This window comes from Tiliqua scincoides, chromosome 1 (genome assembly GCF_035046505.1).
Source record: "Tiliqua scincoides isolate rTilSci1 chromosome 1, rTilSci1.hap2, whole genome shotgun sequence".
NCBI lineage: Eukaryota > Metazoa > Chordata > Lepidosauria > Squamata > Scincidae > Tiliqua > Tiliqua scincoides.
In genome coordinates this window covers 55,971,263-55,996,874 of record NC_089821.1, presented here as the reverse complement: position 1 = coordinate 55,996,874, position 25,612 = coordinate 55,971,263, and the positions used below count along the sequence as shown (strand labels likewise).

The 25,612-nt window shown below is 42.2% G+C and overlaps 1 protein-coding gene across 2 annotated transcripts in view; it reads left to right on the top strand.

The window, feature by feature from the left end:
* Positions 1–25,612, top strand: part of TNNT3 (troponin T3, fast skeletal type) — a 34,248-nt gene that overhangs the window by 6,607 nt on the left and 2,029 nt on the right. The window contains exons 4-13 of one of the 2 annotated variants that reach the window (XM_066626912.1): positions 67–81; positions 7,061–7,075; positions 12,704–12,725; positions 14,382–14,427; positions 14,749–14,865; positions 15,485–15,562; positions 16,267–16,380; positions 18,314–18,423; positions 19,800–19,890; positions 24,165–24,205. In XM_066626912.1, the coding sequence (XP_066483009.1) occupies positions 67–81; positions 7,061–7,075; positions 12,704–12,725; positions 14,382–14,427; positions 14,749–14,865; positions 15,485–15,562; positions 16,267–16,380; positions 18,314–18,423; positions 19,800–19,890; positions 24,165–24,205 (649 nt within the window). The remainder of the gene's footprint in view (positions 1–66; positions 82–7,060; positions 7,076–12,703; positions 12,726–14,381; positions 14,428–14,748; positions 14,866–15,484; positions 15,563–16,266; positions 16,381–18,313; positions 18,424–19,799; positions 19,891–24,164; positions 24,206–25,612) is intronic. The other variant, XM_066626919.1, reaches the window with a different exon arrangement.

The window sequence follows — 25,612 nt, the reverse complement described above, 5'->3', positions numbered from 1 at the left end:
TTATGTTTCCTGTTTTAATCCTTTTCCACTGTTTCCTTCTCTTTTTACAATACTTTCCACCTGAAGAAGCTCAAGAGGAAGGTATGTGTTAAGGTGTCTCAGTTCAGCAGCTAATGGCGCACTGCATCCCTTAAAGCTGTGGAAGGAGATGTGTCACCACAGATCTACCTTTTCTAATAACTGAATGCAGAAAGACACTGATGATAGAGAAAGCAGATAAACCCCTTGCAAATTCTAAGGGCAAAGTGTCTTAAACAATTTGCACTATTTATTTAATTCAGTTGAATTACTTATGGCTGCAATCCTATAAACCAGAGGTTGTCAAGCCGTGGCTTGCAAGCTACTTGTGGCTCTTTTTGACATAAAGTGCGGCTCTCAGAAATATGTTGGCTGAGCTCCTTTTTGCATCACAATTAATATAAAAAGTAAATAAGTTTTCAAGCTTTATAATTATTTACTGGACATGGACTGAGAGTCCACTGGATTAAAATGTAAGTTTAATATTATAGTAAGTAAATATATTTCAGAATTTAAATGCTTCTTAACTATTGCAGTTCTCAAACATTGAAGTTTATCATATGTGGCTTATTGCATTAAGCAAGTTTGGCCACCCCTGGTATAAACACTTACCTGAGGGTTCATGGAATTAACTTCTGAATAAACCTTTATAGGATTGCACCATACAATTAGAATTGATTGGATGTGTTTGTGTGTTGCTCAAATTTCCATTTCACGGTGCTGTCTTTGAACAAATAACTTTCCATTGGTTTGTATGAGGGAGAATTCCAATATAATGAGCTTTTTGCCCCTCTGTGAAGAAAACTGTGCTGAAGGTTATGTGGAAAACATTATATTGGAATACAAATTCACACCAGTGTTTTTTTCCCAGCATGACAGCTTCCACTTGCATTTGTAGATTAAAAAAAATATTGTTAGAATCACCTCTTGCAGATGTGAATACAGATAAGATTTAGTTTTATCTGTTGGAAGGAACTCTGCATTAACTTTCAGCAAACTGCACTGCAAAATCTGAGCACATGAATATGACCCATACAGATGACCAAACTATCCTGGGGAGATCTTTCTTGCCAGGGGTAGCTTGATCATCATGACAAGTTTGAAGGAAGACTGTACCACACCATGCAGCACAGATATGAGGTAAGCTGCATACTGTTCAATGGACATTGTATCCAGCCTAGTTCTTCTGAACTCACTGAAAGTATCAGGCACTTAACAGCGCAATCCTAAACATGTTTACTCAGAAGTTTGTTCCACTGTATCCAGTGGGGTTTACTCCCAGATAAGGAGTAAACTGTATAGGATTGCAGATCTAAAAATTATACCCCAAATTTTTACTATGGTGCCAGATCTTATTCTGTGCTCATGTAAAAGGTGACCTGCTTGCCAATCTGCCTTTATTTCCCCTTTTGGAATGGATATTAAAAACAGAAGGGGTATCTGCTTTAATGTGCTCTTAAGGCCTAGTGTCTGCAGCCATGATTTGATTGAGGACTGAATGGCATTGGGAGTAAAATTGTACCTGCACTCCTGCTTTGTTCTGGGCTGACTTTGCATTGGTTCTTCACACTGATGTGTTCTCCCACCCACTTCATGATCTTCCCTGCAGCTCTGTGCTAGAGGATCCCAGTGACAGATAGGAAGGACGATTCCCAATCTCTGCAAGCCTGCTAGGAGCAACATAGGCTTGGTTTTTTTGTACTGTCTTTTTCATTACTACTTCATCTCGCCTCGTTGGGGTAACACAAGTAAAAGACTCAAATGCAACCTAAAACTTTGTACTTCGATGGCCTGTGTAACCATTCAGAACTCATGAAAAACAGATGCTTCATGGGATTGAGGTGGAGGGTTGAGCAAGGAATAGGAACTGTCATTGGCTCTTAAAATTAACTTTTAGTGAGGGATACCTGTGTGTACCTCATCTATAAACTGCCAGTGATTAAAATATGGTGCAAATAAGTTAATTCTCAAGGGCTCATCTAGCAGGCATATGCACACGGACCAGGTTCCAGTTGGGGGCTCTAGCATGCAATCAGAAGCATAGGAAGTACTCCTGGAAGGGGCAGGTAGGTTCCTTCCCTGGGAACACATGTGCTAACACTGGGAAACCAGTTGTATAGACAACACAGGCTACATCTAGCACACTTTGATTGTGGGGCAGGCTTTACTCCATCATGAGTTCACCTTGTCCCTGAAATATGCGGATGTATCCTAAAAGGAATGGAACAGCTTTGTAAACAGAGCTTAAGCTGGCAGCACTTCTGGGCTTGCAAGTCATTTGCACCTCCTGAAATCTTTGCATTTCAGCCTCTGCATTTGCATGCTTTGCATCCCTCTCGATTACCCAGCATTTTGCATTCCTCAGACACTTTTCAACTTCTTACTAACTACCCTAATTTGCTTTCCTATAATAAGTTGATTTCTTCTTAACATTGCCTTGAATACTTTAAGTCTATCATAATCACATTTTTTTCTCTAATATTCTTGTTTTCGGTTGATGTTGTTCCATGACACTTCCCACCTGGTGAAGTTCATGTTGAGCCAGGTATGTGACTTGACTTCTAAATCATTCTCTTTCCATCCCATAGTAGTGTGTGTGTGCAATAATTCAGAGGTGATGGAAGAGAACAGGAGAGCAACACATTATCTTAACATGTAACAGATGTTCTCACTGATATAATCCTTATTTTTATCTGGTGATCCTTTTTGTGCATGAAAACAGTAAAACGTTGAATGCTAGATGATGTGCTCAGCATTTGTGAACCGAGGATTCTCTATTGACTAAAGAGCCCTTTTGAACATAAGCTAGTGGAGAATCTGCTGGGATTTTGACAAGAATAGGCTCCTTAGTTCTGACTTTCCTAAGGAAATGTCTGTTCCAAATGCATGATCTCTTTGACTTTGTTTTGGCCCATACTTTGTAGGCTACATAGTAATTTTGAATATAAATACAGATCTAGATTTGTTAAGGCTCCATCAATTGGAATGGTAGAATATGCTACCTATCATCTATAGCTTTTGTTGAAGGGAGATGGGTTCTGTCAGATTCTCAAACCTGACTGAATGGAGAAGTCTATAGTTCAGGCTAGTGTGATCCCAAACCCACTACTGCTAACAAAAAACATTTTGTTGGATTTTGGATCAAGCCCCAAGGGTGTGGGAATGTATCATACCCTGTATTTTCTTCATAGAAAGTTACAAGGATATTGGATTTTTTTCCCCCCATTTCAACATATTCTGCCCTAGCCCTAGGTAGGTTACCCAGAGATGACAAACATATACAGAAATAACTAAATACGTATCTGTAAATTACTCTTAGGCTAACTTATAAAGAATATGAGGAAGAAGGAAGAAAGCATAAAACTTAAACATTTCCCCAAAGCACCCATCGAGGCTGTAAGCCTTTCTACACTTACCTGGGAGTAAACTTAATTGACTATAATGAGACTTACTTCTGAGTAGACATGCATAGGCTTGAGCTCTAAAGACCTTGCCACCCACTCCAAATCTTTTGTTTTAGAGAGGAATCCTTCTCCCATTCCATTCCCCAACATTCTAGCCTAGTTAGTGCATCTCTATGATCACCTTTATTTATTAATCATCTATAGAATTATCCCCTGTCCAGTCCCATCCATGCATCCAAGACTGGAAAACTTAAAACTTCCATCACATGGCACCTGTCATATGACACATGACAATGGAGATGGTGAAGAGTAGCAGTGCAGCAGTTGTTGAAGGTTCTTAGAAGGACAAAGGGGCAGGCTTCTTTTTCATTTTCTCTTACAGCCACAGCTTGCTCCTGTTCAAACTTGCCTCTTTAAAGGAAGAATGAGAACCAAATTAGGACAAGTCCAGTTTAGATTAAAGGCCCTATTGGCACAAGGGACGTCTTATGACAGCAGAACAGCCCTTGCCGGAGCTGGCAAAACAGTGTGGGGGTGGGAGGTTGGGTGGTAGAATGGAGTGGGGAGGGGCAAATACAGGGTGGAGATGGGATGGGGAGTAAGGTGGATTGAGGCAGAGAAGGGGGAAATGGTGACAGTAGCACTGGTGATATTCCTCTTCCCAACCTTGAACTGCTTTCCTGGGTGCACTTGGACCTACTTAGACTTACGCCAGCTATACAGTTGCTGCAGGTCTGAGTAGACCCACTGGGGCAGCAAGGGTTTACATCTGTTCCCCTACATCAAAGAGGCCTTCACAGCCAGAAACTCCCGTGCAGGATGCAGCAGGCGCCCCATTGGCACGGCTGCTTCGCCACGCGGGGAGTTAAGTAGGATTGGACTTCCCATAACCAATCTTTTGACTACATAGGAAAGTATAGTTCTTTAAAGTGTAGGGTTTCCTATGTCAGCAGTTCTCAGACTGTGGGTTCGTGGACCACCAGTGGGTCATGACCCAATTTTTGGTTGGTTATGAAACTGACAATCCGATTAGACCATGTACATCAAGGGTTAAACAACCTGATACTTGGGTGGGGGGAGCACTGCTGCCCAGTCACCTTAAGATCCACAGAGGCTTAAGCAGCTGGTAAAATGAAGTTTTTTTTAAGGTGGATTCCAATGCTAAAACATTTGGGAACTGCTGTCCTATGTATTTGACATTTACAATGTTCTTCTTTTCCCTTGGTTGAAGTTTATAACAGATATGAATCTTCTGTGCTACATGAGAAATGCATTAATTTTTATAATTGGAAGCATATGTAACTGTTATTAGATTGTAAGCCTGCAGGCAGGGAACAGCTTACTTTTAGTCATGTACAATGCCTAGCACTTTTATATATAATCAGTATTAATTGGTAGTGATGATGTTTTTATATCTAACTGTTTCATAAAACCTACTCCTGATTTACCACATTCATTTGCATGTTTCTATCCTTCCCTTTTTTCATGTATGCTTGCTCTCTTTTTCTCATCCTTTTAACCTATTCATAAACTATATACCTGTATTTCTTTCAACCTTTACTTGTGAGAGGTTAAGGTTGTAACCGTCCTGTATTTCTCATTTGTCTTGTTTTCCTTTCCCCCTGTTGACCCTTCCCACCTCATGAAGTTCATGAACCAGGTATGTGCCATGACTTCTGAATTCCTCTGGTTGTCTTAAGGGGGAGTGTGCACAGGAATTCAAAGGTGGAGTAAGGAAACAAGAGATAACAATAAATAACTCTATTAACTAGTTTTAATATACTAGATGATATTATTGTTTTGAAATTTAACATCCTTTACCTCTGGGGGATACAAACATCTGCAATGGAGAAGTATCTGGAATACTCACAGAATTGGCAGCTAGTGGGGGAACCACAGAGTCAGGAAAGATGAAAGTTGTCTTCGCATATCGCCATGAAAACATATAGAATAGAGAACGGGATTGCACCTTTTACCTTGCTTGTCCTTGCCCCTTTCTGTGTGCTTTTAACATCACATGTAGGCTCTTCTACAGGCTACGCTGAATGTAAATTTGAGATGAGTGCCAAGGCAGTGAACACAATCCCACACCTTCTACAACACATGTTCTTTGCAACATGTGAAAGAAGAATAGATCCTTGACAAAGACAAAGTGATTTTAAATTATTTTTAGTAATATTATGATACCTTAAAAAGTTTCCAAATCCATAAGTGAAAATGCAAGCAATTGGAAAAGAATAGGATAGCTAAATGAACTTTCTGGCTTAAGGCTTTGTTCTGCCTACACCCAGATGAATCCATGACAGGTCTTTTTTTTTTTTACCGATTGAAGCCAGGTTTCCATCTTTTGGGGTAGAATTTGAGCCACTGATGTGCAAAGAGTACTCCAACATTACAAACCATATTTATTCTTGCTACTAGAATGAATAAGTGAAATATTTGTTCGATAATTATCACAGTGTTCAGCTTACTCATACTTTTGCATGCCTATTTTGCATGCGTATTAAATTTAAGGCCATAGCTACCCTGAAATTAACCATGCAGGTCTGTGAGCACTTTTTCTCCTCCTTATTTGAAGTATGAAAACTTTGTGCACCTTATGATGATCAACAACAGAATTTCAACCTTTTTTCAACATATTGTTAAAAAGGAATATGTTGAAAAATTTCAACATATTGTTGCGTGTTTCATACTACATATGAAGTATGGACTAGACAATCAACCCGGGGAAAAAGAAACAGAAAGAAGTGTACTCATTTCTGAGGTTCTTGGTTCCTTGAAGATGGTCCTTGGCAAGGTTCTTACTATAACTGCACTCCACATGAATATAATCATCCTTGCATTTCTTCAGGATCATGTTATTTAAACCATGATGGTTATCATGTGGTTACGTACAACCAAGATTACCTTTTGCAAAATATGATGGTGAATTCTTCTTGGTTTTTGCCATGTTGATAAGTAATTCACAAATCATATATCATACATCTACTTGCCCATTTACCTGTTTATTGCCATTCATCTTCATTGCTTACCTACTTGGCTGCCTTTAAATGTCTCTCTAAATGCTATTTATTTTCTTTCCAGCTGATATCAATATGCCCCACTGCTTTCTTTTCTCCCATCCTCTGGACTCTCAAAGATGAGTTCAAAGACCCAGTAATAACATGTTCCTCTTGTTTTCATTCTCGTGTTGTTTGTTACATCTTGTTCCATGATACTTCTCACCTGATGAAGTTCATGAGCCAGGTATGTGACATGACTTCCAAATTCTCATATTAGCTCTGATGTGTGCACAGAGTATATATATGTGTGTGCGTGTGCGTGTGTTGGGATATTGGAAGAGAAGAAACAAGATCAACAAGTACTATTAACGAACTATCACTTATAATGTGTCCTTCACTGAATGCTCTCAATTTAACAGCTACCTTAATCTTATGCTGGTTATTTTATTTACATCCTCATAGCTTCTCCAGGCACCCGTGCTGCACAATCCTCTTTTAACTAGTATTTCTCTATTCCCCTTCATGCATTCCTTCCTTGTACAACCCACTACACTCAAAAGTGTTCACATACATATTCTTTTTCCTTTATCTTCCGCTTCCCATCATTGCTTGCTTCCATCATGACCCTTCTTGAAGAAGTCCATGAAGAAGGTATGTGAATTTTGACCAAGGAAATGTTTCATTTATCTTCTCTTCCAGGCACTGGAAACAGTGTTCAAAAATATTTTTGTTTGCATGTAGAGAAGAAGAATTGGGCAACATGAGAATGGGAGATGCTGTTGTTCTTAGCAGGTTTTCTTAGGAGTTTCTTGATGAGCACAAGGAAAGATTGCATGGATAGATCAGGTGAAATCTTCACAATACAACAAGGAGACTTCGAAGGTGCCTTTGTTTTCAGATGATGAATATTATTCTGATGCTACATTACTGGATAATGATGTTTCAAAGGGCCACGAGGATAATGAAGTTCAAAGAGAAAGGCAGGAGAGAGTATGTCAGCTTGTGAAAGTTCCCAGTAATCAGTTACTTGCTGAATACTGATAGTTTTTATTTCAGATTTATACTAGGAAACCTCAAGTGTGATGGCTGGCATCCAGAAAGCCATACAGTTAGATTTGTGTGCCCCCAGGGGCTTTAGGCTTTTATTTCTCAGGTGGCACCCCACTATGCCACGTGGTAGTCAGATTTTGAAACTGAAAGGACTATTTAAAAAATCATGTTTGGGTGGTACCTTTATTAGGATCAACCAAAAAGGCATCAAATCTTAAGCAAGCTTTTGTGATCCACTTGCTTGTGTCTTTTTGGTTGGTGGTAACGAACGTATAGCCAGAATGTTGGCTTGAGACTTACTTTCTACTTATTTTTGTTATAATATAGCACAATGCCCTCTTGTTTACAGGGAGAAAAGGCAGCACTGTCCATATCCAAGTCAAAGCCCTTGGGCATTTCAGCTCTGTTGATTCCAGCCTAGTAGTTTATCCAAACTGAATGTAATAGAAAATTACATTGTGAGGAAGCAAAGCAACCCCAAAACAGCCTTTCAAATTCTCAGGTGATATTTATTGCTTAAAGTAGAACTTAAGTCAGTCAAACTGTGCGGATTTATTATAGCTGACATCTGTGTCTTCCCCAAGGCCACAGGATCTGGACCTCTACTTAGGTAAAAACAAGAGGGTGCTGAAAACAGGATGTCCCACTTGGCAGGATGCCTCATTTGGTCTCTCCCTAGTCTGTAGCAAGCTAACTAGAATACCATTCAGGTATACCTAAATAACTTTTGGCTCAATCCTATGGGACTTCTGCACCCCTGGAACTAGCATTTCAGTGTTGCAGTGTGCTGTTACAAAGGCGACGCACCATAGAGCACTTCTGGGCAGCTGCCAGCACAAGCAGCAAGTGGCCACGGCTGTGTGGCCATGCTGATAAGCTAGTGTGAGGGGCAGGTGAGGTGGAAAGGGGAAGAGGAGGAACGAGACCAGGGCAAGGAGGGTTATGTGTTGAGACTGGGAAGGGTGCAGTATTGGTGGCAGTGGTGCTGCCAGTATCCTATCCCCCATCCCAGCTTCAATTTACCCTCCTGGGCCAACTCAGACTTGCACCAGCAGTCATTAATGCAGGTCTGAGTAGATCCATTAAGGGCGCAATCCAGAGGCGCCCTTGGGCTGGCACAAGTGCCTTGTGTCGGCCCAGGAGGGTCGCAAATGTGCCATGGCACGTTTGCGCCTTCTCGGGAGGAAGCCAGGCTGGCAATCGAAGGTGCGCTGGCCTGTAGAGGCTGACGCAAGTCTCTGCGCCGGCTTCCTTGGCGAGGCTTGCGTTGGCTTGGCTGGGCCAATGCAAGCCTCTGAGGTGGGCGGGGAGGAGGCAGGAAGGAGGCAGCCCCAGGGGTGGGCAGGTGGGGAGCGGGCGTCGGGGCTGGGATCCGGCGCTTATGCTGGATCCCAACCCCCATTCCTGGGAAGTTCAGAGTGGCTTGAAGTTGCTCCGCTCTCCTCAGACTTGTGCCACCTCAGGAGGTGGCACAAGTCCGAGGAGACCCATAGGAGCAAGGGTGCCTTACCTGGAGGTAAGGGGAAAAGTTTCCCCTTGCCTCTGGCTGAGCCACCTTAGGTCCCTATCCTGCGCTGGATACAACTCAAGCCTCTTGGCTTGCCTGTTCCAGCAGAGAGTAGGATTGCGCCCTTAGCGTCTTACCATGGGCAAGGGAACAAATGTTCTCTTATCTGAAGGAGACCTCTAGGACTGCTCCCCCCTGCAGGATGCAGTGTGCAGTGGTGCAGTTGCATCAGTGGTACGGGGGGGGGGGCTTGGATAGGATTAAGCTGTTTGTAATCCATATGGTTGAATGGAAACCACTTGCCATGTACTTGATAAAATAAAGTACATGGCAAAATAAACCACTTGCCAGGTGCTTGATAAATCTTCTTTTTTGGTTGTCCAAGGTAAGGAGAAACCACCGGTTAATTAAACTCCCAATAGGTCTCCATACATTACTGGTCACCATACATTACTGGTTGGCTGCATTCAACTTGGTGGGTTTCAAATTGCAAAGGGGTGCAATTCACCAGGAGATACTTAAACTGCTTTAATATGGTTTGGTTCTATGACTAATAACTATCCAGGGTCTTACGTGGAAGCCAATATTCCCCCATATTCTATGAAAATGGAATTTTCACTAGAAAATTAGTGGCTATTAGAAAATTAGTGGCTATTAGAAAATAGCCACTAGAAAAATGACCCTGGAGAAGTTAACACATTTTGAGGTTTTACCCCATATACGTAATTATAGCTGTTAACGAGCATATAGCTGGGACGAGCATAAAGTGGGAACTGGGTTATCATAGATATGGCCTACATTAGTTCCCTTGATTATGGTGATTGAAAACAAGTGCTTTATATAGTAACATAAGCAAAAATAGCCAGTTCTTTGACACCCAAATAGCTTGCTGTCTAAACATGTGTTAAATGTTAAATTTGTCCTTAAGTGTTCAAGGAAGATCTTCACTGCTTAGGTGGGGAAAAAAATTGACCCTCAGAGACTGGCGTTTCTTATAGGCAAATTCTTATCTCCCAGTTCAACCACTGGATATATTTTCCCTCTTATGCAGAGAGTATGGAAATGGAGGATTCTAACAACTAGAAGTTGGGAAGGTGGATAAGAAAGTAGGGAGGAAAAGTAGGGAAACTTACTGGTAGCACTTTGACTGGATTGTTCTTTTTGCCTTTTGTCTGCAGCTGGAGAAGAAGGAGAATCCTGTGATGGTATCTTGGTGTCGCTTGGAGATAACACACCCTCTTTTTCTAACACTTTTTTCCCTCTGCTTCTAATCCTCACCCAGTGTGAAACCAGAAGCTGGGCAAAATCATCACAGTTGCAAATCTACAAACATTTTAGGCTTCTGTATTGTTAGGAGTAGCCTCTAGCCCCTTTGCTTTGTCTGAAGCCTGGTTATCAGTTCACCAGATGCCTCTCCTCAAATATCTGTATTAATTTCCTGCAGATGTGGAATATTATTCATTAATGTCATTAGTGGGATTTGCTAGTAGAAACTTTGGGTTTTCTAGTGGAGGCCAATACAGATACTGGGACAAAATAACAAACTTCCCTGACTTGTATGTTTTGATCCTTTCTACATTTCAGATTCTGAAGGGAAGAATTCCAAGCTTTTTGTACATGAGATCAACTCCCTTTCCCTTCAAATCTCAAGCTTACTTTACAGCTGTTTCATTATTTGGGAGCAAAACATTGGAAGACCCTTTTGGCAGGATCCTGATGGGGATTATGTTTCACAACTGTGATATATAAGAGCCTAAACAAACAGAACCTGGGATAAAATAAATAGCATCCAAATAAAAGATTTTGCCATGATGATTTCCAAGTTTTTTCACCCAATTCCTTGGGGAAAAAAAGAGACTGTCTTTAAAATGAACCCTAACCTTGGGACAGGTCTCTGTGCATACACTGCATCATTTGTTGTCATGCACTTGAAGGTATTAATAAAAAAACGTAGAACAGATTATCTTTGGTTTACCCTTTCTGGTATCCTGGAAGTACAAAAACATAACTTTTTATTCCAGGATGAGAAAACTAACCTTTTTTTTAACCACATGTTCATGGAATTATGTATTGCTGAAGAACCAACAGATGCCTAGACTTGTGGTTGCCTTGGCCAATGGTACATGTTTTTTAAATCTTACAGACACACGTGTGAAATATACACAGAAAAAACTCATAAAGAACAGAGTTTTTTTTTTAAAAAAAAAACCATTTTCTCTTTAGTGGCATAGTCTACTAACATTTAGTTTTATGCTTCAGTAGGAATATAACAGTGATACATTGATATAAAGGGTTATGGGAAGGGATCCTTGTGTGTTACCAAATAACATCCATGAAAGACTGTTTGGTGTGATTTCTGTTTTCATACCCCTGTATTTCATCATGTTTCAGATGAAAAGCTCCATGCTTAATGGATAAGAAAAATAAAGGCCTACAAAGTATATATGCTCTTTACAATACATCAAGGAGCATAGGCTAAGCGAATATGCCCAGTTTTATTAAGAACAGTAGCTTATGTTTTATATAGCAATACAAAACAATACAAAGCAATATGTATCTATGACCACTGCAGTCATGCATTAGCTCCTCAAATTCTGCCAGATTTATGTACTCCTAAAGGGAAGAGTTGAAGAGAACAAAAAGTAAAAAGTTGTGTGTGTATATATTTTTGTGGCTAACTGACCTTAGATGGACTAGAATCAGGAAAGATGAATACACATGGGAGTTTATGATCTAAAAACTGAAAATCAAGCAAGGACGCATATTTGTTGGCATCTAGTATTAACTGTGGAGGGAGCACACGTATATGACAACTTTTTTCTCTCCCCACAATTTCTCTCCCCACCCCCACTTCAGCATGTGCCATTCTTTTTGAATAACCCTTATGCTGGCATTGATTAGAATGATTTCAGTGTTGAACTCAAGTTGTTCCCAAGTTTGTTTTACTTTTTTAAAAGAACATTTTTAAACAAATCATATCCATAAAATTTAGACAAACTTTAGACAAATTTGATACCTCTGAGATTTTACTTTGAGGTTACCTTCTCAACCAGGAAGATAGTTCTCTTTTTTCTTTTATAAGACTGAGAAATGTTGCTTGGGGTTGGAGAGTAAGGAAAGGAAGAACATATCTTAACATTATCCCTTAATATCATTCTTGTGAATGTAGATAGCCCTGGACGGAAAGGAGCATAATTATTCTTCTATCAACTCATCAAGTGAATCCTTGTAAATTCAGAGGCAGAATGTTCATTGTTCCTTCAGTGAGGCTGTGTTCACAATACTGTGTCCAATAGCTCTGAGCTTTTTCTTGCTGAAACCTCATCATAAAGCCAAAAGGGAAAGAGCAAGTGTGGCAGAATTCTTTGAGTTCATACATAGCATGTGGTCATCAAAGACATTCAGGATTTGAGAACCAGGACTCCGTACAGCGCAGGAAATTGTTGCCTTCCAGATGCTATGTCGGAACTTTCATGGGAACTCTTGTTTAATTTTTCCTGTACTGTTTTACGCTGGAGTAAAACTGGTCTGTTAAGGAGTGTGTCTCTATGAAGTGTTGGAGTGTAACCATGTGCCTTTGGGATGTTTGCATAAGACTGGACATCCTATCTGGTTCTTTGTTTTAGCAAACCAGACTAGAGTTTATTTCCCTGTTTTTCTAATATTGTTTTTCTGCATCTTTCCTTCCCTTATTTTCTCTTTCCCTGAATGTCTATATTTAGAGAAGAAGCCCAGAATACCAACGTAAGTGTGTACAAGCAGATGTTGTGATAAGTCTTGTTTAGTCTTTATTTAAGATGGTTTCAGATGTTGTAAAAAAGCAGTACCAGCCAGAGGAACAGAAGCTTTCACATTCAACTGGTTGTGCCACTCTGCCACGTCCAAAGTGAAGCTTTTGTATCCCTCCCTTTGGACATTCCACAGAAGCACAATCAAGTGACTTATGACATTTGATTAGAATGTCTGAAACCACAGTTGCCAGGCATGTTTTTGACATGTAATGTGCACGCAAAGGATACCTGTTGCTTGTGCAGGGAGCAATGGCTGATGGCACAGCTCAGTGGAATGGTATGAAAAGAGGAGGGAGGTGAGGTTAAATGTACAACAATAAATAGCTTTTATTGTGGGGATAAAAAATAAAGCAATGGGGGGGGTGTCAAAATTAAGGAGTCCTAGACTCACACTTATGTGTGTGCACACACTCATAAGAGTGAAAAGATAGAACCCTAATGATGGTGTCAATTTGACTGCACATGGGACACAGAAAATGAGGGAGTGAGGTTGTGAATTGCCAAAGGCCAAAGTTACTACCTTTGTCAAGCTGATCCATCTTCAGAACCAGGAGGTCAATGCTCTTAGTAAAAAGTGCAATCCCATGCATGTGTATTCAGAGTCCCACTGGGTTCACTGGGGATTACTCTCAAGCAACTGTATAGGATTGCAGGCTCACTTACTTCTCCTTATTGTATTTATGCTGCAAATCGGGTGCCCAAACCCCGGCCCTGAGGCCACTTGTGGCTCTCCAGGGCTCCCAATCTGGCCCGCGGGGAGTCCCCAGTCTCCAATGAGACTCTGGCCCTCTGGAGACTTGCTGGAGCCCATGCTGGCCAGACACAGCTGCTCTCAGCATGAGGGCGACTGTCTGACTGCTTGCATGAGCTGTGGGACGAGGGTTCCCTCCACTGCTTGCTGTTTCACGTCTGTGATGCAGCAGCGGCAGCAAAGGAAAGGTCAGCCTTGCTTTGTGCAAGGCCTTTTATAGGCCTTGAGCTGCTGCAAGACCTTCATTCATTCATATAAGTTCCATCTCTAATAAATTCATTTATGTAAATTTATTCAAATTTTAAATGTAAATTAATTCTTTTTTATCCTGGCTCCCAACTCAGTGTCAGAGAGATGATGTGGCCCTCCTACCAAAATGTTTGGATACCCCAGCAGTAAATGTATATATTCCTAGGTCTGCAATGTTTGTTGTTTTTGCTTTCAATTTAATATTAAATTGAAATTGAATTAATAGCTTGCTGCTATTAATATCTGCATTTATTTACATATTGCTGTACATCGTCCTCCCCTCCTTTTTGTCCTGACAATAATTCTGTCAGGAGTTCATGTGGAATTGGCCTTTTTCAGTAGAAACAAAGTTATGCATATTGTTCCTGGGAACCTGAGAAGGGGAATTTGACTTTTCAACTCACTTGAGTTTGACACCTCAGCAATATATTATCACAACTCTTATTGTTTTCGTACATAATGTTCAGTCAATCTTGATTATCGGGGTTTTGTTGTTGTTGTTGTTGTTTTACTGTGAATGGTTCTTACCAACAGCATCACTACTCCAGGTTCTGAGAATGTTTACCTCTGGAGCTAAAAATCTTTTTTTCTCTTTCCCCACCCTCATAGACTGACTGCTCCTAAAATCCCAGAGGGTGAGAAAGTAGACTTTGATGTAAGTACAGCTGACCCCTACTGTTCATATACTATTAACTCTGTTCTGTTATTGGCCCCTCTAAAAATTCAATACAGTTTAACCAAGAGAACTGGTAAAAGTAAAACTTTTACTTTTTGGAAGTAAAAAGAACTTCCATCTTGGATCTAAACAAGTTTCATAATATCTTCCCTAATTAAAAACCATAAGAGGAAATGTTTGGTGTTTTACTAAATGGGGATATAAATGGAATGTCAAGTGAAAGGATCTATATAATCAAAGAAGTAATATTATGATTGTCTCTGCCATCCTCATGGTCACATCTTTCTCTTCTTCCTCCAGGACATTCAAAAGAAGAGGCAGAACAAAGATTTGATTGAGCTTCAAGCCTTGATTGATAATCATTTTGAAGGACGGAAGAAGGAAGAGGAGGAACTTCTGGCCCTCAAAGACAGAATTGTAAGTTTTGGTTAGGTGTTCTTCACAATAGTATCTTCTTCAAGAGGTTAATATGCAGTTTCTTAAGAGTGTCACAATGTAAAAGGGATGATGAAAGAATTCTTATGAGTGGTTGCATCTTCATCTGTGAGTATACCATTTTTTTTGTGCAGGTAGAAGGGATACCATGCAGCTGTGTTTTTTATGACAGCTACTTGCTGTATTTATTTAAGTGACTTTTTCTGTGACTAATCAGAGTGCTCAAAAATGAAACTAAAACTCACAAAGGCAAATGAGCTGTTTCGTTTCATCTGACCTCAGAGGCAGGTGATGGTCTCACATTTTATCAGTTTTAGTTTAAATGTTTTTGGACAAATGAGGACAACATGAAGACCATGATGTGTGGTGCAATTCTTCTTAGCAAGACAGGATCACTAAACCTTACCTCAGGATACTTTACCAATTGGGCTCACTGTTTCCCAAGGCAGTTTCTTCTCTCAAATGATCAGACTGGATTTATTACCTTATATAATAATACCTAGCCAACAGCATGAATATTTTCAATATCTCCCATTGCTTTTTCTGACTGGACCAAGATGCACTGCTAACTGCCTTTTCCTTTTTTATGTGCAATTGACAGGAGAAGCGTAGAGCCGAACGGGCTGAACAGCAAAGAATCCGGGCTGAGAAGGAAAAGGAGCGTCAGGCCAGACTTCTTGTAAGTCTCACCACTTCTTATTTTTCTTGACACTCATTGCACTATAAGAGCAGTCTGTATCACTTAGGCCCCAGCCCTATTGGTGTATTAGCATTCCAGCTGCGCAAGGTCCTTTATGGTGGCATGAAAGCTGGGCTCCTGTTCCATGCTTTTGGGCCACTGTTGCAAAAAGGCAGCAACATGGTGTGTGCAGCAGGGGGTCCAGAGGCCTCCATCAGTGCTGATAAATTTGATGGTGAAGGCATGTTATGGACAGGGAGGTGGAGGACAGGAAGGGTCAGGGGAGGGCACTGGGAGGTGGAGGGTGGGTGGATCTTGGTGCTACATTTTATCCCCTCTTTTCCAATCCGCCCCCCACCTTTTCTCTCCTCGGACCTATGCTAGCAAAATGGTTGGCATAAGTCCGAAGAGACCCATAGGTGATTGGGCAGTGTACCAGGGGGTATGAATAAAAAATATTTTTACTTACCTCCTGTTGGCTGTCCAATCACCTACTCCACACACACACCATTGGATGTAGTGCTCTACCGGTGCATCTGCATTGGTACCTATGGTGGGGGATAGCATTAATCAGTTGATATAGGATCTTAATCAATTAGAATTATTGTAATACTTTTTAGTCTATCCTACAGTCTCGGATTGTTTGTTCTATACTGGTTATTCCCAAATGTGACCCTGGGCATTTCCTTTTTCACATTTCACAGGAGGAGAAGGCAAGAAGAGAGGAGGAAGATGCCAAGAGAAAGGCTGATGATGACCTGAAGAAGAAGAAGGCTCTGTCCTCCATGGGTGCCACCTACAGCAGCTATTTGGCTAAGGTAAATATACAGCTTGAGGAGGAAATGGGAATGTAGCAAATGGAAACTAGCACTGCTTGTCAGAACCAGTGGTGTTCCTGGACAGGGGGCAAAACACTAAAAAACTTAGTGTTTGGCCCCCTCTCCAGGAATGCTACTGGTCAGAACAATCCCATAGACCTGCAGTTTTCAAACTCTCAGGGAGTTTGAAACCCGCAGTAAGTCCTGGCGGAGGCGGGGAGAGGCAGCGACGGTGGGGGGAGGCAGTGACGTGATCCCCAAGAACATGCCACTCAGGAGGGCTGCAGGCACTGGGAAGCATTCACCAGTCCCTGCAGCAGCTTGTCGGGGGTGCGGGGAGCCCTGTGCAAGCACCTGCAGAGCTTCCCAGCTTGTTAGAAGTGAAAGTGAAGCGATCGCGCTCCACTTCCAGTTTTGCGGAAGTGGAGTGCGATCACTCCACTTTCACTTCTGCTGACCCGGGGACTCCTGCAGATGCTCGCGCAGGGCTCCCTGCACCCCAGGACGGCTGCTGCAGGGAATGGTGAGTGCGTCTCAGTCCCTGCAGCCCTGCTGAGTGGCGCAATCCTGGGGATCATGTTGCTGCCTCTGCCTCCCCCCTGCCTCCGCCCCTTAAAGGGAAAGAGGCCAGGGCCCTCAGGCTGGGGCATTGCGACGCCCAGTCTGAAAACCTCTGCCATAGACAGAAATCCCCCAAAATCTCACAAGCATTCCATCAGCTGCTAGGAGCTCTTTAATTCCAGATTGGTGCTCAAGAAAAGGTCAATGAAACTTCAGTATCAGTGCAGAGTTATTATGACTTTGTTTTACCTCTGTAGAAATGTTTTTGCAGAGAATTTCCTTGTGTTTTCCAGCACATTCTTATGTATTCTCTTTCAATGTGCTAATACAGAGATTCTTAAGCTGTGTCGCTGTGAACCTTGTGAAGTGATGGAAACAACCATTCCAGCCTCCTTAACAAATTCAGATTGTTGATCTAGAAGCACTGCTCTGCTTGGGGTAGGGGGTTCAAAGGGAAAAAGAAAGAGTACCCTGGTAGAAATCCTGGAGAAGCAAAGCATCTCTGAAAAAGGTTTCCAAGACCTTGCTGCAATGGCATTGATAAACAATTCTAGAAGCTGAGCACTGTGTTTCCTATCTTGAATTAGAAACAGAAAAAGGTGGGTGGGTTTGTCAGTGTGTCATGGTCCATTCACAAAATGCAATGAGAGATATCAGGAACGAGCCCATTTTCTCCTACCACTTCCCTTAGACTAGTGGTTCTCTAACTTTTTAGCACCTGGGCTCACATTTTAGAATGACAGTCTGTTGGGATCCACTGGAAGTGATGTCATTAACCTGGAAGTGATGTCATGGCTAGAAGTGACATCATCAAGCAGAAAATTTTTTAACACCTCCATATGACTAAGTCAAATCAATCAATTAAGTAAATTAAGTTTATAATAAGTATATGTTTAAGAATTTATTGAAAATAAAGAATCCTCCTAACCCTCTCAAGCAGTTGCTGATCTGTTTTAAAAAATTTCCCAAACATCCCAAAGGCTACACACTTACTTGGGAGAAAGCCCCATTGACGATCATTGTTAAAAGCTTATACATTGTAGCTTATACATCGTAGCCTGTTAAAAGCTGAGATCTGAAACATTTTCCCGAATGCAGTCACATACCATAATATGTCTAATACATTAAAAATAAAATTCACATTGAAATGAATGGGGACCCACCTGAAATTGGCTTGCAACCAACCTAGTGGTCCCCAACCACCGTTTTAGAAATGGTAGACTAGAGGGACCTGCCTCACTGGTTGAAAACTATTCTGGGGCATGCCAAGTATCTGCTTTTTCTTTTAAAGGGCAGCAATACTTCCGTTAACGGACCAGAGCATACACAAAGATGAATCCGATGACATACTGTAAACGCTGTTTCTTCACAGGCTGATCAGAAGAGAGGAAAGAAGCAAACTGCTAGGGAACTGAAGAAGAAGGTCCTGGCAGAGAGACGCAAACCCCTAAACATTGACCACCTGAGTGAAGACAAACTGAGGTAAATGCTGTTTTCCTGTCCACTATGTGCTGGGGGTTAGATGGAATAGAAGAAATCAAGTTGGTTTGAGTGCTTTCTCCAGCCAAAGTGGTGGTGGTGGATTTCTTGGAAGTCCTTTCTTCCAAGATAGCATTTTGCCATTGATTGGGATGCAGAGAAGATTTCCAGCCTTTCTTAATTGAAGCATATACAGTCTGTGGAGTTGGGATACCGTATAATGCAGGGTCCGAAAGGACTGACCAGGTACCCTGGGCCCTGATCCTATGCTGGGAAGTGCAGTGGCTGGCGCGCTACCCCAGCAACCACTGTCACAAAAGTGCTGTACGGTACTCCTGTGCTGGAGGCGAGGACAGGCACCTGCACTGAGGCCAGCGCTGATCAGTGCTGGGCCTCAGCACCAGGAAGGCAATGGTGGGGAGTGACCAGAGGAAAGTGCTACTGCTGGCTAGCAGAAACGCTTTTCGGAGTGGGGGAGGGAGGGAAGGTGGGGGGAGCAGAACTGGGCAGGGGGAGGGTGGACCACGCAGAGGAACAGCTAACTAACTGGGTAAGAGGCAGTTACCCCTGCTATCTGGGTAAGAGGCACTTTTTCAAGTGGGTGCCCCTCTTTTTAGCAGGAGGAGAGTAACTGGCCCACCTCACCACAGCGATGTCTTTTCTAGTGGCGGTCTGCTGATGTTCTTTTGCATCTTTTTAGATTGTGAGCCCCTTTGGGACATGGAGCCATTAAACATTTGATTTTCTTCATAAACCGCTTTGTGAACTTTTCGTTGAAAAGTGGTATATAAATACTGTTAATAATAACAGACCTGGGAGGGGGTTGGGGACAGCAGCTGAGGCTGCTGCCATATCCTATGCCTCCTTCTGAGCTGCAGAGCCTTACACGGGCCTCCTCAGTTCAAGAGCTAGCTCAGCTCCAAGGAGACCCACTGGGGCTGCCTGGACTGGACAAGGGATAAGGGAGCATTTGTTCCCTTACCCCGAGGAGACTCTGGCAGCTGCTCCAGCCCCATTTGATACAGTAGCTGCCATTTCAGCACTGCTGGTCCTTGCAGTGGCCCTGGGGCTTAGCATTGGGCTGTAAGTTAGGAAAATGAAGCCATAAGTGTTGTAGGATCCCCTATTGTTGGAATTTTGGTATTCATGGTTTTTCTCAAACTACTTCCATATCTTTATTGTTCTAATTATACTTCTGGTTCATATGTGGCTAGTTAAACAAGATTCTCTAGGTGGCCACAGAGATATTTGTGTAAATGTGCTAGCAGTCTAGTATATAAAGTCTTTATTGCTATGAGTGCTTTGAGGTCTACAGAATACATGATGCAAGCAACCTCAAATGTTTCCCCCTGTCTTTCTGCTTCTTCCCCAATACACAGGGAGAAAGCCAAGGAGATGTGGGATTGGTTATATAGTCTGGAAACTGAGAAGTATGAGTATTTAGAGACGATCAAGAGAAAAAAATATGATGTGAGTAGAAAAGGAGATCTTAGTTGAGATTCTGTTTATCCTCAAGTTCACAATGAAATTGGTTGTGTTCTTTCTGAGGGAGGCATGTTCTAAGGACCAGATGCCATGTTAAAAACTTATCAGCAGGATTTAAATGTTCATCTGACCGGTGGCAGACCTCCCCAGTCCTGTACCCTGGGACAAAGGCCCACAATGGTGCCCCCCTCTGGGCTGTTGCCACCTTCCCATGTGCAAATCTGCACCCCCCCCCCACTCACCTGAGGTTCACGGAGCCTCACGCAACCCAAGGCTGTGTCAGGGAAACTTCCTAAAGCTTCCCCGACACTATAAACCATGCTTCTGGAAAACCGGAAGCACAGTTTCCAACCCCGTTGGGAGCCTCAGCAAGGGTTCTGCGGGGTCCTAAAGGCTTGCGCCCGGGGCATTTGCTCCATAGAATACAATGGGAGGTCCGTAGCTGCATGCAACACTGATACTGATAAGATTGTGTAACTAGAATGGATTTTGGCTTTGTAACAGCTGAAGAGATGTTATTTCACAATGTTCCAGGAGGATGAAAAAGATTTTAGACAGAACCATTGATTTGCCTGTCTCAGTTGTAAACTGCCTTCACAAACATGTTGTCTAATTTCATGGCTTTATTTCCCATCACAGAAACCAAGAGAGGGAGTCAAGAACCTCTATGGATTTATACCTCTGATCAGCACTGGACTCAATTAACTGGGAGTCTAATGCTGAACCCTATTCTGATGTCCTGTGTTTCTCTTACTCATGTTTTATGCTCTTTCCTTCATCTGCTTTCCCACAGACAGTGAGGCCAGCACCATCTCTTCTGTTTTCCTGCTTATCCCCCCTAGTATCTCCCATGATAAAGTGGGTGTAGTTGGTCTTCAGTTCATGTTAGGCAGGGATAGAGTATTCTAAATTTCTCATAGACAATGAATTTCATAGAAAGTTCCTGGTTCCTATCATATGATAAGAGAAGAGCTACTGTTTACATGCATGGAGTTCAGTTAGCTTAGACTCAATCTGATCTGATCTGTAATCTGATCACAGATTAGCACTGGATGTATGCACATACACAGACAGTATGCATACTATATCCAATACATATAGTAAACAGGGCCTGCAGATAAGAACAGAGCTGGATTGTGTGCAAAATCCCAGTACCACCCCATGTGTGGAATCTGTGCTTTGAAGACACGTGAGAAGAGGGTATTTATTAATGAATTCCTTCCCACTTATTTGCCTGGGACTAGAATGTGAATTGAATCCTTTGAAATATGTCCACAAGACATGATCAATTGGGGCTTAGCTTGTTGTTGTGTTGAGCTGTTTATCTCACTGCAAACATCTGGATTTAAGAAGTACCCCAAAGCCAATATAATTATCTTGATCTCTCTTAGATTTTATCACTACGTTGCAGGGTGGAGGCACTGTCCAAGTTGTAAGTACAAAGAGTTCTCCCACATGACAAAAGCAGCAAAGGTTGTTTACATGCATGAGCCTCCTGCATGTTGAGACTCCAGGTGCTCCAGGTTCACGCAGATGGACAGCAGGCTGGCACTCAAGTCCCACAGAGAGCTCAAGAAACTGAGTCTTGGCTGTGTTCCCCCCCCCCCCCGTCTTTCACTTTCATTCGTTCAGAGCAGGCTGAGGAGGTGGAACAGAAATGCCGTGGTAGACACTGTAGAATATACCTACTATGCTTCTGGCCTGTGGTTTGAGGATTGTGCTTCTAACTTACATACATCTGGTAGGCTACATGGCTAGTGGCAGAAAAACAGGGAACCTGGGAAAGGAAGGCAGGATCGGAACTGTTGGGTATGGTCCATCCAACTAGCAGTGGACTGCCTGCCATGGGAAAAATAATCCCTTTCAACAGAATTGTGACTGTAGGACCCTGGCTACTGTTCTCAAATTATCCATGAACATATTCAACAGACCTGGGAACTGAGACTGGTGAGAAGCAATGATTAGTTGGTAAGACTCTTTCATTTACTTATGTCATAGTCTTACAGACAATCCAGAATAGTGACTTGAGTGATGGCCTGGATTAATGTACACTGCAGACGGGTAACCCCTTTTTATCTTAGTCGGCAGCAGCGCGAACCCGGAAGCACTACGGACTTACCACTCCCCTTAAGGGGGAAAATGGTGGTTCTCGCTGCCCTGGGTGATCGCAACCCCCAGGTTGGAAACTACTGTGCTATTTTCTCGCTACTATTGGAAGTCAGACACTAAAGGGAAAGGAATTGGATGCCTGTTGATTCTACCCAACACAACTGCAATCCTTTATGCCATATCAAATACTGTTCAGAATGTTCCCCTGGCCCTCCAAAGCAGCTTTTGGAGGCTGCAGCCTCTGCCTAAAAGTCTTGTTCCATGAGCAGAGCACTGCTTGCGGTTCTTAGGATCCAAGCCCAAATGTTGTATCTTGGCCTGATCTGAGGCAAAAGGCCTGTGGAGGGAGGTAAGTATATCATAGAAGGGAAATGAGCACAGCAGTGGGACAATAGTTAATATAATGAAAAAGGGGGGAAGACAAAATGAGCAAGAAAGTGAGGAATAATAGAATAAAAGGATAGCAATAGAACATTAGCACACTCAGTTGCCATTCAGTTCTCGCCTCTTTCTAACCTATTTTTGCCAGCCATGAGATTGAGTGCCATGCCTGCAGTCTAGCAGTGAAGGTAAGTGGCCAAGCACTGAGGTTAAACTGATGAGCAAAGTTCAACTGGTTCCTTAACAAATACCCAAGAGTCATTAGTGAACTCACTTCCACAAGGCAGATTTTAAATATCCATGAGTAAGTATATCAGGTGGTCGAGCTTTCCTTTTCATGTTGTCCTGTTGCTTCTAGTGTCAGAGTCTCTTTTGTTTTTGCTTGCCATGGAAGAACCTTGGTCCTGAAAATCCAAAATGGTGGACAAGGACACAATGAGGACTCCTTTTGGTCTAAATACTGTGTGTTCCAAAGTGTGAGGAACTATCTTGTTGGTCGTTCACTTCTAGGACTGCAAGTTTGTTCAGTAGGACATGAACAGGACTAATGAAGAGTTTGAACTACACTGTATTTGTCAGGACAAAAGTCTGCTTTCTCAATATATTTCTTAAGGGCTGGGGAACATGCACCTCAGAGCAGCCACAGAAACTGGAATCGTATGTGTGATATAATTAGCCATGGCATAATTGCCACAACAGTTCTTTTATTTCTGCTGTTCTTAAGTTCCTTGAGCATGAGATTTAGTGTTGGTTTGATCAATTGTCACCATGATTGAAAATAGAACCTCTCAGAGGATGCATGCTGCCTTTGCGGGCTTCAGAAAGTCCTCTGGAGGGGACTGCAGCACAGCTCCGGTTGCCTCTGGAGGGCTTGTGGGGCCAAAAATCACGGATTTGATTATCCATGATTTTCAGTATCCGCGGGGGGGGGGGGGGTGGTCCAAGAACAGATGCCCCGTGCATACTACGGCCCCACCTGTAGACGCCTTTCCATTGCTCTTTGGAATCCAGCCTTCCTAAAACACTGTAATTCATTAATAGCCATCAATTCCAGTTTCTCCTAATTCAGTGCTTCCCCACCCTTTTGGAAATATCTGAGTTCTGTTGCGTGAAGGCTGATGCAGCCGTGATAGTTCCAAGATGGCATTTGCCAAAAGCAGCTGTAGTGGCAAATACTACTGAGCAAACCTCAGTAGTTTAACTGAGGTTAAACTTTAACTGTCTAACCTTTCAGCTTCTGAATCTTTCTATTTCCAGTTTTTCCTCAATACAGGTCAATCTCTGTCTTTCAAATCAATGTTTGCTAACTGGCCAGTAAATCTCCATAAAAGTTTATAGATGGGAGAACAACTAGACTATGAAGAGGTAGACAACTCATTTCAGGAACAGTAACACAATGCTTTTATTGGAACCAGTTTAAAATCACAGAGCAGTGAATTAGGTCCATTCTGAGTTCCCATTCTTGTTTTAGGTCACTATTTGATTACAGATATGTAATATAAACACAGGTACTACGAAATATCCCAAGATTAAAAAAAAAAAAGCATAAAAGAGACAGAATTTCTAACTCACTGGCCTGGTTTCTTGACTGTTTATGTCCTGAAAAGAATCTGTTTGTGGATAATGTTACTGCCAGTTAGCAATGTCTTTGTCTCCAAGAAGGCACACTTTAGGACCCTATGCAGCAGCCCTTCTACCAGGTAAAAACCTTCCCCTGCCACGGGAAGTTAGACTGTTTTAAAAACCCTAGTCATGTATATTGTTTACAGATCACCACCCTCAGGAACCGGATTGATCAGGCCCAGAAACAGTGAGTACCTCTATCCCTTTCCTAGCCTGTGATCTGGAACACCCATTCAGGTGTTTGCAGCCATTGCTTCAGTCTTCTTGTCCTAGTTTTCTTCTTGGAAGAGGGAGAGGTGAAAGGCAGGATAACATTCCACCCCACTCCCTTCCCTGTAGAAAATGTTGGTGAAACTGAAGTGAGTCTATATAACCATAATGCAAAAGAACCCACCTGTTTCCTGCAATCTCTGCAAAGATGCTCAGTGGATACTCTGCTACTGGGGGTGGCTTGTGTTTTCAGACACAAGAATTTCCTTTGTGTCCCTTCCAGGTAGTTTCTGAGATTGTAAGGAACAGGATGTAATAACACTAATACCCAGGTTTGCCCCCACCACATGCACAACATGTGGCCAGGGCCAATGGGTTCTTTTGAATTGGTTTTATAACCTTTTATTTCCCTCCCCTAATTCCAGTTTTTCCCTGCTTGTTCTGTTCTGTGTCTTTGTTGTTGCATGTGTTTATTGAGAAACCTAATACATCAGAGATAAAAGTTAGCAGGAGAAGTAGTAGTCAAATGAAAGGAAAACATAGTGAATGAATAGATGTAGGGAGGAACTTTCAGATACATATTCTTCATGCATAAGTCTCTACTAAATCATGCAGGGGATTGGGCTGGAACTATGAACAGAAAGACAGCAGCAAATCTTGCCTACTCTTATTTTCCTGCACACTAGAACATTAAAGGCGCAGTCCTAGCCAACTTTCCAGCACTGACTTAGCCACAATGCAGCCCCCAAGGTAAGGCAACAAACATGCCCTTAGCTTGAGGAGGCCCACTTGACTGCCTGATGCAGTGCACACCACATTGGCACAGCTATGTCAATGCTGGAAAGCTGGTTAGGATTGCACCCTAAGACACTGTTTAGCCTGACACCATATTTTCCAATAAGGATACCCTTTTCCAAGGGAGTAAGGATTTTATCATATATAGTTTCTGGCAGTCCATATAAACACAATATTTTGAGTTATCAAAATGATGTGTATAGTTGGGGAATTCATATAAGGTTTTAAAAAGAAAATCCAGAGCGTGCCATTCCTCACCCAGGTAAGATAAGGAATACTATAGTGAAATACACAACCAAAATAGATCTGCACAGCTCAAACTACAAAGATAAAGAGGCACCGCAAATTTTAAAAGTTATGGTTTTAAAAGCTGTGGCATTCTGGAATGAAAGATAGCCCTTTATCATAAGACAGAACCCCTTTTTATAAAATGTTCTATTCCGATGTGCTAAGGGCTTTATACTGTGTTCAAGTATAACCAGGAACCCAGATGAAGCCTTAATGACATCTTATTACCATGATCCTAAACTTATGCTGTGCCAGAAGCTAAGCAACTTTCAGGGAGCATACCAAAGCCATCCAGTGCACC